Below are 16,359 nucleotides of genomic sequence, written 5' to 3'. Positions count from 1 at the left end.
CAACTACTCACTTCTCAGCCCACCCCAATTTATTTTTTTAACATTTATTTTTTTTAATAAATGTATTTATTTTTGGCTGCGTTGGGTCTTTGTTGCTGCGCAGGGGCTTTCTCTAGTTGCTGCGAGCGGGGGCTACTCTTTGTTGCGGTCCGTGGGCTTTTCATTGCGGTGGCTTCTCTTTGCTGCGGAGCACGGGCTCTAGGGGCACAGGCTTCAGTAGTTGTGGCTCGCAGGCTCAGTAGTTGGGGCACACGGGCTTAGTTGCTCTGCGGCATGTGGGATCTTCCCGGACCAGGGTTTGAACCCGTGTCCCCGGCATTGGCAGGCGGATTCTTAACCACTGCGCCACCAGGGAAGCCTCCAGCCCACCCCAATTTAAAAATGGCTTTACATAAGGTTATCAATGACCTTTGTGTAACTAAACCCAATGGACACTTTCCAAGTGTTATCTTACTTACATTTCAGGAGAATGTAGACATTGTTACCACTCTCTCCTTGAAGCATTCTCTTCACTTGGCTTTCCAGAAACATTCTCCTGGTTTTTAAAGTGTTCCCTCCCTCTCAGTCTTGGTATTTTTCATTTCCTCCAACCAATCTAAAAAGTTGGTGTTTCTCATAGCTCGGTCCTAAACCTTCTTTCCTTTTCACTTTATAACTTGTTCCTGAGATTTCATCAGTTCTCATGACTTCAATTACCATGAATATGCCAATGACTCCCAAAAGTCAGACAGTTCCTCTGAGCTTTCGACCCATTTATCCAAACAAGGACTTGATACTTCCTCTTGGAAATCTCAAAGGCACCTTAAACACAGCACGCTGAAAACCAAACTCACTATCTCATCTCCACCCCCCTTCCCATCTCAAATGGGTTCTCTCCTAGTGCTCCCCAGCTCAGTTATTACAGAAACCAACGTCTATCCAATTATGCAAGCCAGAACTTTCAAAACTATCTTTGACATCTCTCTCTCCAACTTTCCACTTTCAATATGTCACCAAAACCTGTCCATTTTACCTCTCAGATACCTCACAAATCCCTTCAAACTTTTCTCCATTTCCACCAGCACCTCTTTACTTTCACTACCATTATCTCATTTGGACAGCTGCAACAGCCTCCTAACTGATCTCCCTAAATCCATTCTTTTCCAACTTCAATCTATTATTCCTCCCTGCAGCCAAAGTCATCATTTTAAAAAGCTACCCTATCCTCCTTATTCAAAACCCTTTTTATAAACTCGCATAGTACCCATACCTCCCCTTCATAGCACTTATTAGTTCATTTTTATATTTATTTGTGTGATTATATGCATCTCCAACTGCCTAAGACAGGGCCTAGCACACAATATGTGAAGAACTAATATTACTGGAATTAACAAATGCCTACTATGTAGTGGACACTTCATCACAGCCAAGGAGAACATACAGATGAAGACCCAGTCCTTTTCAGATAAAGAAATTGAAGTTGTCAACTTGGGTGATTCACCCTAGTGGTAGGTGATAGAACTAGAATTCAAACTCAGACCAGTATGTTTCCAGTGTCCATATTCTTTAACTTTTATGCATCCTATCAATATAAAATAATTCTGTAAAACTTTTATACATTAGTAAAAATAAATGGAAACTTATTTAGTATCTTGATAACATATAAAATATTTTAATAAAGTTCTGTTGAAATTGCAAGGTAACACCCTACATTTAAACTGCTTTAAAATAATACAACAGTCCATTCCCCTCTTATTTTGAGTAATCAGTTTGCACAGACATGATGCTAGCCCCCTCAAAAAGTACCCACTCACCCCCTTTATTATACACAGTACTAATATGTCTTTATCTCCTATAACATAAACACCCTCTTCTGAATTATATTCAGATAATACACTAAAACATGCCTATGGCTAGCCCCGATATGAGCTATAACATTTCTGCCACAATTCTGTTTGATGTACCTTACAGTTCAAAATTTCAAACTCTTCTTCTTTTAATTTACAAAATATTCAACCAAGTTATGCTGTCTTCCAATCTCAGTATTTCATTCCTTTTTTTAAAATTTGATTGATTGATTGATTGATTTTGCTGCACTGGGCAGCTTGTGGCTCTTAGTTCCCCAACCAGGGATCGAACCCAGGCCACGGCAGTGAAAGAGCCGAGTCCTAACCACTGGACCGCCAGGGAATTCCCCTCCAATGTCAATATTTCATTCTTAATTATGAAAAGTCTGAGGACATGAAGTAAGGGTAACTATAACAAAATTTTTCCAGCAATCTGCTCTTTTTTCCTAGTAAATCCAAAACATAGGTTCAATTATAGTTGATCAACCTAAAGGACAAATTCCTTACCTCAGGAAATTTAAATTACTATAAATAAATGTGACCCTTAGATTTATCCAACTGAAAATCAGAACCTCCACTACAATCTCTTTACTGGGCAGCAATCTCAGGCCTTGTGAGGTACATCCTCATGATTAATCCTACTGGCCCTCTTCCTCTCAAAGAAGCTTCACCCTCTCCTGACTTCCTCTTGGAAGGTAAAAACAGACTATAGCAATGTTCACTTCTTTGTTTTTTTAAACTTTCCTTTTCCTCACTCTCCTCTTTGCCTCCCTTTTTATCAGAAGAAATTAAGTTAGCCAAAGCCAACATCAGGGCCTCTGGCCTACAGAGGCTTATGAGTTTAAAATTTCAGTCACAACTACTCAGTGTTTTTAAGTGTAAGTTTTAAATTATTAGCAAACAAAAAATATGACTCTTAAATAGGACTCAATTTTGTCAAAATTTTCTTACAACTTCGGCCATGGTATTTTAATTATGATGTACATATTTCTAATCGGTGGTGGGTTTCCAGGGCTATAGGATAGACAAAACTCCTTAACTGTTCAATGATAGCTATACCCCAATGCCCTACGTAGTAATGAATCATTCTGCCAGCTACAGCTAAACAGTAACATTAAGGTCTCACCATTCCAATCATTAACTGGCTAACAAACTGCAAGCCTAGTACTGAGGAAAACAGAAACATAATCCTAGATAATGTTATTATTTTATTTCAAAGAAATCTCTCTCCTATTTACTATTCTGCAAGTCACTGGAATAGAATATAGCACAGGTGGATATAAAGTTAGAAGAGATTCCCCTGGCATTTCAGATCTTTGCCAAGAATCTGACAGTCTTAGCCAAAGACAAATTGCTGTTGATACAGATGACAATCTCCTGATATTAAGCAGACTAGGTTAGAATTGTGGTTTCTTTCTTTTTTTCGTTTTTTCTTTTTATTTTGATAGTAGGTGAACATTATTCTTTATCTTTTTTAAAACTGAAAATCTCCCTTCACTGAAATTTCAGTGAGTTTGACCAAATTATATTTTGCTTTGGCTTCTCGAGGTAGCATATGTTACCATTTCTCACAATATGGCTGACATAAGAGTAACCAACTAGTTGCAAGATTTCATGAGCCATTTGGTCACTGATAAAGTCATATACCTATGTGTGGCGAAAGAAGAGACTCAAGCAGGGGGCCTGCATTACTTTGTATCAGGGCCCATTTTTCCTATATCACTACTTCCTGAATACTTCAATCAGTCTTCAGCTTTTTCCTATTTTTTGCTGACAACGCTCACTGTCTTCATGGCCAGGCTAGATTTATAACTGATCTCCTGCAAGTCTGCTGCAGTTGCTCAAAATGCCCCATTTACCATGTGCTCTTTGTTTTCCTACCCTGAGTCCAGTGGTATCAACTGCTCCAATATATTCTGCAGCTACTGACTCTCCTTAATAAGCAAGGTTTGCTCACCCCTATGATCTGGAGAGATAGGCAAGGCCGACATTCTTCTCACTATAATTTACATATAAGTAGATGAAGGAGCCCAGGTGATCTTGCCCATGTGATCAGAGAGAGTAGCAGAAGACTAGAATTTGACTTCCAAGCCAACCTCTTTCACTACCAGACCACACTCTGAACCCTTTAAAAAAAGTTACATAAACAAAATTGTTATTCAGTGAAAAATCATCCACAATGTCAAATCCTAATGCAAAAACTTATCTTCTTAAAAGGTAACTTATTTATTTATTAGATTTGGTTAGTAATTAAACTATATTCAATGGCAGAACTTAGAATCTCTCATATTAATGTAGATATCCAACAGTAGCTATAAAGTTGAGTATTACCCATAACTTGCCTAACAAGTTTTGATAACAATCACAAATTAAGAGACCTTTTCTCCAATTGGGCCACTGGGTTAGACACAGACAATATTTGAGAAGGAGCATATTCAAAATTCCTCTCTTGTATCAATGCCATTTTAAAAAAAGTAAAATACAATAAACATCACTTGCTTCTGCTGCACTGTATAACTATGCTACGTATATTTTCTAAATCAAATTGGGATGTCATTTGAAAAGTGTGGGTTTTTTAATAGTTGTTTTAAGAAAAATATTATAAAAGTATAACTTTGAATTACATTTAGTCATACATTTAACAAACTGCCTCTATGAAGAAGACTGTTACCTAAAATTAGGACTATCCAAGAACACTGCAGATGGATGTGATCACTATATACATTTATTTTTTAAACTCTATGGAAAGAAAAAAAGGAAAAATTCTTATTGATCAAGAGAAGTTATAAGAACTCGTTATGTTTAGCTGTATTGCAGCTGTGCTTCAACCTGTATTGCAAGTTATTAGCTTTTGACCAGTTTATATTCAAGAAATAAAATCTTCGCGTTTTAAAATGTGAGTACTAAGAGAACTTAGGACTATCTCGACCATGCCATTCACACACACCTTCGTTTATTCCTATTTCTAGTCTGCTCTTCTCTCTACAACCACAAACATTCGTTTGGGTACTTTGTCTATGAGCTGTGGGAACGTCGCTTACCTAGAAGTAAAATGAGAAGATCTGAGTAAGGTATCTGACTCCAGAAAGAAACAGGTTAGAAGTAATCAAAACATCTCCCATAGTGATCTGGACACTAAAAACTGAACTATGAACCAGGTTCCAACTTAAATGCTATTTAAGCTGAAGCTAGAACTACACTGAATAACGTTCCGCAAGAACAGTCACCAGCACATGGTATCAAATTTAAATAACAGACTGGGTCAGCGGTACTACAGTGGTTTATTAGCGTCACAGTGATACTGATGACAACAGCAGCACAGGCAAGGAGCACGCTAAACACGTCGCACACGCTGTCGCGTGCCTCAGCCCATCTAAGTTCGCGGCACCATGAGGAAGACACGGTTCTCATCATCCGTTTCCTCATTAGATGACAAAACTCACGGAGGGTTGAAGCAACCTGCCCAAGGTCGTACAGTTAGGAATAGATGGAGTGAGCATTCCAGCCCCGCAAGAGTGGCTGTCTCAAGTCTACTGCCTGCTCACTCAGGCAACAAATACCTGAATGCCTACCATGTGCCACGCACGCTCTAAGCACCGGTATTACAGTGTTTCCACCCAGTAATATAGAAGGATTCTGAACTATCTACAGGAATTATCTCCAGAATTTAGCACTAGCCGAAAGTGATGTTCCCAAAGGTTGACAGCACCTCTGCCGGAAAGTAAAAGCAGTGGTCTCAGGAGAAACTATTTTCAAATACAGACAGACTTCATGCAAATTCCTACTTCTCTCCCCTTACAGTGCTCTGTGTACCTCTTGGGGATGGAGACCCTATCTCACTCATTTTGTTTGTTTGTTTGTTTTTGTTTGTTTCTTTTTTGCGGTACGCGGGCCTCTCACTGTTGTGGCCTCTCCCGTTGCGGAGCACAGGCTCCGGACGTACAGGCTCAGCGGCCATGGCTCACGGGCCCAGCCGCTCCACGGCATGAGGGATCTTCCAGGCCCGGGGCATGAACCCGTATCCCCTGCATCGGCAGGCGGACTCTCAACCACTGCGCCACCAGGGAAGCCCTATCTCACTCATTTTTAGTAACCTAAGTGTTGTGACATATCAGGCACTCAACTTAACCATACAGTATTGTCATTGTTTGTTATGAGTCCGACTTCCAGAGAAAGCAAGAAGCTATTTGAGATCCATGGGTTTTGTTTTATTTTTTCACCCATTTTGTATTACCAGTGCTAGGGCATACAATGAGGCTAATACCATAGGCTAATACCATACAGTTCTGTGATGATTCATGAGTTTATGTAAGACACTTACCAAAGGCTCATTTATTCATTCAATAAAGAACGTTTTTCTTCTCTTCTTCTCATTTACCTCAAGCACCTAAGCAGCCAACCCATCTCTCTTCCTGCTGACGTAAATGAACCAAAAGGCAAGGCAGAACCTGGCTTAACAAGCTGCCAATTAACTCAAGAGCTCATCCGCTACACATTTCCTATATGTCATTTTCCTGGGCACTCCACCCTGAAAAAAGACTCAGGAAACATTTCCAAGCAGTGACAACTGAGAACTAAACCATGAGGCTCTAACTATATCTGCTGGAGTGAGTTACGAAAGGTGACTCTAAACTCTATACACCTGACTCATGTGTAATGCAATGAAGGACAAAGGTCTTCCTTTACTGGGCAGAAATGCCTATGACAACAACGTACTTGAAGAAAAAGTCTGTGGGTATGTTACTGAACAGGGCAAATCAGTTACATCTTCCAGTATGATATACCCTCCTAGCAAACCCTTAGTAGTTATTATGCGTTTGACTTATGAAAAATTAAAGTGCCTCCTTTAGACAGCAGACACACGCTCAAAACATGATAAGCAGAAACTGACTCTGCAGCAACATCATATAGAATAAAGATAGTCATAAAACATTTAGGCCACCGAAAATAACCACTGCTTTTACAGCCAATTAATTCCCTCAATCCTTCATTCCTCACCCTCTTCATTTCTCAAACCTGGACCAGTCAATCTGAATTCAAAAGTTATAACCCTTAAAAATGCATTTCCCAATTCTCAACCACACCACTTCTTACCTGAGTTACACTGGGAGTTTCCCAACTGCTCTAGGCCTTAGCTCCATCATCTACAGAATGAAGATGAACAAGCTATCGTCCCTGAGCACGTTTTTGAGAGACCTCACAGCCACACAGGGCCTAGTGAGCACTAAGTAAATGTCAGTTATTATTATTATCCACTCTGACATTTAGAAATAAGTTTACAAAATTCACTATTAAGAATATCGGGGCTTCCCTGGTGGCGCAGTGGTTGAGAGTCCGCCTGCCAATGCAGGACCCACGGGCTCGAGCCCTGGTCTGGGAAGATCCCACATGCTGCGGGGCAACTAGGCCTGTGAGCCACAACTACTGAGCCTGCGCGTCTGGAGCCTGTGCTCCACAAGAGAGGCCGCGATAGTGAGAGGCCCGCGCACCGCGATGAGGAGTGGCCCCCACTTGCCACAACTAGAGAAAGCCCTCGCATAGAAACGAAGACCCAACACAGCCATAAATAAAAAAATAATAAAATAAAATAAAAAGAGCCGGTGACACGTACATGCGCCGAGCCAGCGCGAATTAAAAAAAAAAAAAAAAAAAGAATATCATGGATACATACTATATTCCAGCCACACGGGTCTCTTTTCTGTTACTAATGCCCTTTTGCCCCTTTAGCCCTCAACACCTGCTCTTCCCTATGCCTGGAATCATCATCTTCCAGCTCCTCCATGACCAACTCACTTTCCTCCTTAAATCTGAAATCAAAAATGCCCTCATTAGAGAAGCCTTCCTTGAGATTGCCACCTCCCACATCTCACTCTCTTCTAACCTTGTTTTCATTCTTCCATGGCATTCACAAACATCTGTAATTGTCTTATATATTAGTATAGAGACCTTACCTATCTTTTTCACAGTGATAATTACAGCTCCTAGCATTGTACTAAGCACATAATAGCTAATATATAAATAAATGAAGGATGTTGCAAAATCATATATTTTAAAAACTTAACATTGTGTTAAACACAACATAAAAAATAGTACCAGGTTAACACATGTCAAAATAAATATCTGAGGGAATTCCCTGGAGGTCCAGTGGTTAGGCCTCCACGCTTCCACTGAAGGGGGCCTCGTAGTCAGGGAACTAGGATCCAATAAGCCGCATGCCGTGGCAAGCAAGCAAGCTAGCAACTAAATAAATAAATAAAACCTGATTGGAAAAACAGGGGTAAGAGGGAGAGGGGGTATGAAGAGGTATTACACAGTAGCTTTTTCTTTGCTGCCTGCTTAACTGCAGATAGGAATTCAAACAATAGAATTTACACAAATGAGGATGCACAATTAAGGTCATTCAAAAAATTTAGGAATATTAAGTCTACTTTTTTACATGGTCACTCAATCATTTCCAAGGCCTGGGCAATAAAAACAGTGAAGGTGATCAGAGTGTGGCTAACTCCATTTTCTTGATTAAGCTGAAATTCAGGACTTAACCACTGTATAAAGTAACAGTTTTTCCATTTGTTTAATTACATTCTACCACAGACTATACAGATCGATTTCTACCATAGCTGGGATTACCACTACCTGAAGATCATATATGTGGTTTTTACATGTGACTGATAAAACACTACTATTTCAAGATATTCTGTAAGCTTCAAAGACATTCCATGAGTACTCATGGGAAACGGTTTAAAGTTTGTGTTTTTGTCCCTATTAAAAAATGAGGTTGATGTTATTTTTACTAAAATAATGATGTTGTTATAGTAGGATTATAGGTGATTAATTTTATTTGACAAACACATTGTGCACATTAAGTGCAAGGCACTGCTCTAAGCCCTTTATATATTGACTCATTTAAGCCTCACAACAACCACACAAGGTAGGTACTTTTATCATTACACAGCTGAGGCAACAGAGGCACAAAGAGGAAACTTGCCCAAGGTCACACAGCTAGTAAATGGAGGAGCTGGAATGTGAACCTAGGCAGTCTGGATCCAGAGTCCATCACTAGACTGTGCTGTCTATCTAATGTTTTAAAGAAAAAGTCATTCCCAATGTTAGACTAGTTTCAGTTAAGTAAAAAACAACTCTGAGCCATCTGGGCTTTAAACCTAGACAGCAAGAAGGTTGAAGGGAAGAAGGAAAGCAGGCTGGAGTGGAAAAAGTGAAAATGAAAAATAAGGTAAGTAGAAAAAGAAGAGGGCCAAAAAGAAAGAAGAAAGTTACTTGTAACCACAGCTCATAATACCTGAATGAACGCTTTTTCAGAAAGAAAATAAGAAAAGAGGCAAGACAGTTTCCATATAATCCCTAACTAGCTTATTACATAGACTGTATATTTCCATCTCATATGCTGAATTAAGCCACCTAAATTAGGAGGAAACAATTAACATTCCAAATTCCTTTCCATAAAACTGAAGCTACACGTTAACTGGTTCACTTAAAATGTGGATGTTTAATGACTTACTACCAACTTCTTTTTTAGCAGGGTAAACAATTTAAACTTTAATTTCTTATCAAAAAGAATTAGAATAATTCCACAAGCTAAGTAACACATAGGAAACTTTGGTAGAACTCAGCCAAAAATGACTAAACAAGAAAGAAATTAATAAAGATTCATAGCATGTCCAAGAGTTTCCAAAAGGATGTAATTCAAAAAGAATATAAAGGAAAAAATTACTTTTCATAAAAGCTATAGAGGGGAATGGCCTCAGAATATTTCCATACTCTATTCCAAGCAAGGTAAATTTAAGTTTAATGTCAACTGTATAAAACCAACTAGAGCCAAATACTATCAATTTCTTCCAGGCCTCTGCTTTTGTTCCAAACTAGCCAATTAAAGGTAGAAAAAGCCTTGCAACAGGAGGCCAGTGTGACCCAAGAATAGGCCAGTTTGACAAATTTCTGTTCATCTTTTGAGATTCCTTCTCTCTGTGGCTGAGAGGAAAGAGAACAGTTACATAAAACAGAGAAACAAGCACAGTACACTTTCATCAGAAGCAAAAGAAGTCTGCTGAATAGAAGTTAACAGAAGTTTAAATGGCAAGTAGGACAGGCACTATGTCCTATTTATTTATTTACCTCTTTGGTATCTAACAGAATGCCCAGCACCTACTAGATAAGAAACAAATACATGAGTGAATTCACCCAATAATGAGTGAATGAACAAATAAATGTTAGGAGAAAAGGGAAGGCTGCAGACTATTTAGCAAGTGAGACTCTTTCATTAAGTATTTGATTTTTACTTGAGAAAGGGGCCCAGATTCAGGGTCAGGAAAGGGAGCACTCGTGAGGCGTACTACTTAAGGGGCAGGATGATGTCAGCATAATTACTGGAGAAGAATAAGTAACAGGGATTCCACAACCACCTATGGATGCCAATGTTTTTTGCTGCCACATTTTCCCCTAAATTTATTGACTCTGATCTGGCATAATGGTGATACCACGTTTGCAGCATGCTGAGGTAACCATGACCCCCTCCATTCCAAGAAAGCCAATGGTGGGGCCCATGAGTTGCTGTATCACCTGCTATTATGGGAAACTGTAACTGGTGTCAAGTGCAGAAAGGGAAGTTACCTCATCTGTTTGGACATAACATGAGTATTATCAGAAGGGCCCTGAACAAAAAAACAACACATCCAAATAAGGTTTTCAAGAGAGAATTTAATGAAGGAATAATCTTCAAAAGTACAGGCAGGGTTTAGGGAAAGCAGCAGGGGATGGTGGAATACTCCCACACCAGCAACATGAGGAAGTCATTATCATCTCTAGGCCTAAAGGGGCAAGTAAAGGGTTACCAGAACCCAGAAAGATCTGTAACTGTAGCTGGCTGGCACAGAAGGCCACTGAATAGAAGCTGTGACCTACTCACAAAACACAGAACAGCTCTGGCAACACAAATCCAGCAGGAGTAAACTGGCTCTTCCAGGCCTCCTGCTCTTGTCCCATTGGTCAAAGCCAACCAGAAACCAAAAAGCAAGAGCAGGGTGGAGAAAAGATCTGAAGGGGCAAAAGGAGAATATACAATACAGAAGGATATTCCAAATGACCGCCACCCAGAAAAACACAGGCACATAAAAAGGTTTTGCCAGTTCCACCCAAATCTTCTAGGCGTCATGAGAACCTGCAAAAAAGTCATAAACACAGGTACTTATTTGGGTTCCCACTGCCCTACATCAAGTTGAGGAAGAAAAAAAAAAGATTCTAAGAGTAGTCCTAGGTAATTTTTGTCATTTCTGCATCTCTAAGAATAAACAGACAACCCTTTTATCTATAATGCATCTCATCTAGAGCAACTCTCTTCTTTGTACTCAAAGGCCATATATTCCATACCTTCATTATTACACTTATCATAATGTGTTGTGACTCTTGTTTGTTTCTCCCTCATTAGACCCTGAACTCCTTTAGGGCACAGATTGTCTTATTCATCTTTGTATCCCTAGCACTTAACATGAACTTGGAACAGAGTTAGCCTTCAATCAATGTGCACTGAATCAATTAGTGGACTCAGTGTCCATTAACTGGCAGCCTAATGCCAGGGTGCATAAAATCTAGAATGACCCTCAGCAATTAAACACTAATAAGTTTTATTCAGGACATGGTTTAAACCATTGAGCAAAAACACAGCTTCCATACCAGCCCACTACCATTCTCTGTAGAGTAGCTTTTCTTGTGTGCTCAGATGGTATTTATGGCCTTTTCTACAATCATAGAACTCATTATCAAAAGAGCCAGAGAAAGATGGCAAGACCATGCTCCACCACAGAAAAGAATCAAATATAGATCAGCTCTCAAAATTCTCACTCTTCTTCCAAGAATTGACCAGATCCACTAAAGGAACTAATAATCCGGGTATATTATATGGAGGAACTCATGTTTCACAGCGGTGATAACACTGATTTGGGGTAGAATGCATATACACATGTGCACACATGCACAACCCACACACACCCCCACAAGCATGTTTAACTATCACTTCAACAGACGTCACCTTCTGTAATATTATAAAATAGCCATGTAACACAATCACATAACATTAGCATATCAAATGGATACACTATATGATGTTGGGTGATCATTAACAGAACCTGGAACATATTCACATTATAATTATGAATCACTTTCACATAACCCTGTACTTATGAAGTGCTTAATCATCTTTTTGTTGCTATAGTCAAATCTCGCCTGTAGTTCTCCAAAGAAAAAGAAAAAAGTTAATGCCAGGTTGATAACCCTCTTTGAGCTATCACCATTTTAGGCCGCCAATCTCCTGCTGTCAGTAAGGTGAATGAAAACCAAATTTAAAGTTTGGTTTAAAGTGGACCCTTAGACTCCACTAGAAAGGTGAGTTTGCTATAAAAATATATTATCTCCCAAAACTCAGCATGAAAATGCTTCGTATCTCTAGCATCACTGTTCTCCTTCATTGCTGCTTGTAATGGAGAGTTGATACTGTTAAATCTAATGTCATCGTATATACCAAATTAAAATAACACTTCACTTTCTATTTAGGAATAGGGAATTCTGGGCTTATCTTGACAATACACTGAATTACTTTAAAACTCTAGTAACACAAGAACAGATAAAATGTGTTTCAAATAGATCGGTATAAGTATCTGATACTAAATGCATAAGTCCCCAAAACAAGTTTTTTCCAAAACCATCGAAGATACTTAAAGTCATAAACACAATTTTATCTTTTTTGAGAGACGTCATAAATTCCGCAACTGTCAGGTCCATGTAGCAATAAAATTACTCTTACCTCTATAGGACAATTATGTGATGTTTCCATCATATTGAAAATATAGACTGCAAGAACCTACAATTTATAAAGTTGTACTGCATATAGTTTCCTCCATTATACATGAATTAAAACAAAACAAAACATAGATTTACCATATGGCTTTCTGTTTAATAACACTGAGCTACCTCAGAGCAGTATTATGTTTCACCTATCCTGGTTCAGTGTTTGGCCCAAAGAGAAAACATGACGTTTGTTTCATAAATTACCGACTCCCACAAGGCAGGAAAAGGGGAAGTTTATATATAATTCTGACAATACACAATATGTGGCAATGACAGAATAATATCCAATATATTAGAATTATCAGTCACTTATGACTAAACATTTTCCTCTCCCTTCACTATAATATAAATGAAGTTTAACAAACCTCCACTAACATTCAGTGCAAGTTAAAATACATTTTTAAATATAACATCTTTAACAAGGTACGCTTTTCACTGAAAATAAATTTGAATATATTTAATGTAATTATGAATATGTCCGGACATCTGAAAGGATCACTTGTGCTTCTATAAAAAGAGTGTTCCAAAATCGTGTTTCCCTTTCCTAAACTGAATTCCTAAAATTCACTGTGGAGCTATACACTAAGTGTCTCCGTAAACAATAAAGATGTTTCATAAATAAAAAAGAGATTTTTCCTCAAAAAACAGGTAACAGGATTTGTAAAAAATTCGGCAAGACTGCAAGCACCTAAATGGTCAGGTTTGAGGCAAGAGAATGGAATACTGGATTAAAACCGGGGAAAATTTCCTATCACTGAAAAGCTATTATGCAGACCTGCATCTAAGATGCTAAAGTCACAGCTCTCCAACCAACGCTGAGAACTTGCCAATACCATTACTTCGATACTCAACCATGAGTAGGACTACCCAAACATCGAGGTCTTCTTGTTGTCGTTTTTTCCATAACATATAAATAGTTCAAAGATAGTGCCTTACACAATACATACTGAAAAGGTGAAAATCTCTCCTCCCAACGCCTATCCCTTAGCCAAATGACTTCAATTCTTTCTTGTCAAAATAAAAGAGCAACTGGCAACCAGAAGACTCACAACTGAACTCTTCTGTCAGAAAGACAACGCCAAATTTGCTGCAGCCAAAGAAATGTCTAGTGCTCCTTCTGGGCTCTCACAGGAGATGGAAAGCTACACAATGGCAAGGTCTGTGCAGAGAAGGACACAGCATGTCTGGGGCACACCATCCCCACTCCAGCCCCAAAAAAGCAAGGTTCTTCAAACCTAAAGGCAAAAACCTGGCATCATCACACCCACTTAACAGCCTGACAATTTACAAGCTGGTAACACCTTCTAATTAGGAGAGTTCTAGTCTTTCATAGACAGAAATGTAAACGGCTTCCCACAAATAAGATAAACCTGGCACTGGCGCCAGTTACTGAGAACCCCCAATGCATCAAACCTCCCGTTTCGCTACTGAACCTGATGAGCCAGTGACCAGGCTTCTCTACAGCTGAGAGGGGAAGAGCCCACCCTCCGGGCTGGGAGTGGAAGGGAAACAGAGGACAGGAGAGCAAGGGATGGAGCGCAGAGGCGTGAACAGCGTCCAAGCAGGGTGGGCTCAGCGCACCGCCGGGCGACAAACAGCAGCGGCCACGCGGGAGCCGGGGTGCGGGCTGCGAAGCGGGGTCCCCGGGCTGCGTAAGCCGCCCCCACCGTCTCGCCCGGCACGGCTCGCGCGTCAGGCACACACACACACCCCCACCCCACGCCCGTCCGCGGCTCTCGCCCAGTCCCCTCCCGGCGAACACACACCCGCAACCCACCGGTGCACCCACACCCCGGGCTCGCGCGCACACGCCCCTCCGGCCGGCGGCGCGTACGTACCCAGCAACACGCAGAGCACATCGAGGGCCACGTACGGCAGCCGCGTCTTGTCAAACATGGTCTCGGCGCGGGCGGCAGACGAGGCACCCGATTCACGAGACCGGGCCGGGGACTGGCGACGGCTCCTCCCAGCCGGAGGAGAGCAGCCGAGGGCTGACGGGGACCCTGCGGCGTTCTGACGGGCAGCAATGGCGCCCGCGACCCCTTCCCTCGCAGCTCCCGCAACCACTCAGTCGGGGCCGAGAGGCTCGTGTGCCAGCCGCGGCGGGTCCGTTGCCTCAGGCCCTCCTCGGTCGGCCCTGGCCCGCCCCGGCTGCTCGCTGTCCAGATGCAGGCGCCGTCTACAACAGGCGGGGCGTCCGGACTCGTGCTTTAAGGATGGGGACCGGTAGGGAGGAGGAACACGGGCTCGGCCCCTCCCGCGGGGCAGCGCGGGACCCGCCTGCGCGCGGCCTCGCGGGCTGGGGGAGCGCGGCAGAGGCGGGGCGGCCAGTGAGGGGTGACGGGGCGGGGCCGGGGAGACACCAGGCCGGGGCGCGCCAGCCAATCGGCGCCTCCGGCCCCGCCCCGCCCGACCTGCGCAGCCCGCCCCTCAAGTGGGCCGCGCGGCGGACGGCGGAGCGTGGGGTCATCTCCCGTGCGGTGCGAGGGTTGTTGCTCAGATCCATTTTCTGCCGGTGGTCGTCTAACCTGGCCTCCGCATCCCTGGCCGCCGGTCATTGCTGACTCGAGGGGAGAGCTGGACCCTCGACCCTGGCTGCCTGCCAGCTCTCCTCATGGGGATTGGGTAATAAAGAGGAACGGGGTAGTCAGTGAAAAAGACTCTCTCCCTGTACAAACTTTAGCCAGGCTCCTCCGAGCCCTCTCCTCGCCTGGGCCTCCATTGAGGCCTTCGAATCTGGCAGGGCAGAACCCCGTATTAGCGTGAATTCTGCTAAGTCATCCCTCTACCCTTGGTATCTGGTTACTTTTCATATGTGATCAAATTCCTTTATATGTAAGTCCTTTAATATATGTCCTTGGCCTGCCTTTAAGCAGGAATCCCCCTACCCTTAATGTCTTCTCTTAATTTTCCATCCACTAACCCGCTCATTCTGCTTGTCTGTTGGCTGTCATAAACCCCCAGATGTCTTTGCCTTAGTCGGAGTTGAGCACAATTGCTTTCTCCTGTTGCAAGTTATGACCCCCTATTGCAATCGTTTGGAATAAAGTCTTCCTCACCACTTTAACAAGTGTCAGAATGAGTTTTCTTTATTCCTCTCACCCCTGATTCCAGGAGGACCCTAGCAAAGTTTAGTAATCTCAGTTTCCTAACCTGTAAAATTGGGATGTTGATAATCCCTGCTCTGTGTTTTAGTCAAGAAGTGATAAAGCCCAGAAAAAATACACATGAAAGTGTTTTCTAAAAGCTTAAACCCTCTACAGATGTTAACCATTGGTATCTCTCCTCCTCATTCATAAGATGTGAGACAAATTGAAAACTGTTACCTAGTACTTCTGACTTTGCCTGCAAAACAGTCATAAAATGAGTGGAGAGATACTATCACCCTCAGGGAATCTGAAGATCTTGCCCCAAGTGATCCCCCAACAAGCAAAAAAATGTATTTGAAGAAGCATGTTTTTCTTTAAAAGGAATATGAACATTGGATTTCACCTTTTGTTTGAATATCTTCTGAAAGCTTTAAACACTTTATACCTGAGAAAGATGTGCCATTGTTTATTCTCTGACTTCCCTTACTTCCAGAGTTACAGGGACCCCAAATTGCAAGGCCACAGTGAATTGAACTTACTTGTGGTATGTAAGTATTTGGCATGTGTTAGGTGAATATCGTGATAGAAGT

General features: G+C 41.6%; 1 protein-coding gene across 2 annotated transcripts in view; it reads right to left on the bottom strand.

Annotated features, from left to right (window-relative positions):
* PLPP1 (phospholipid phosphatase 1) overlaps positions 1-14,980 on the bottom strand; it is a 113,702-nt gene extending 98,722 nt beyond the window's left edge. For both annotated transcript variants that reach the window (XM_082624150.1, XM_082624151.1), the window contains exon 1: positions 14,519-14,980. In XM_082624150.1, the coding sequence (XP_082480276.1) occupies positions 14,519-14,576 (58 nt within the window). In that variant the 5' untranslated portion in view covers positions 14,577-14,980. The remainder of the gene's footprint in view (positions 1-14,518) is intronic.
* Between the last annotated feature and the right edge of the window lie 1,379 nt (positions 14,981-16,359).

The sequence above is a fragment of the Mesoplodon mirus genome (genome assembly GCF_964341445.2).
Source record: "Mesoplodon mirus genome assembly, chromosome: 5".
Taxonomy (NCBI): domain Eukaryota; kingdom Metazoa; phylum Chordata; class Mammalia; order Artiodactyla; family Ziphiidae; genus Mesoplodon; species Mesoplodon mirus.
This window is presented reverse-complemented; position numbering and strand designations above follow the sequence as displayed.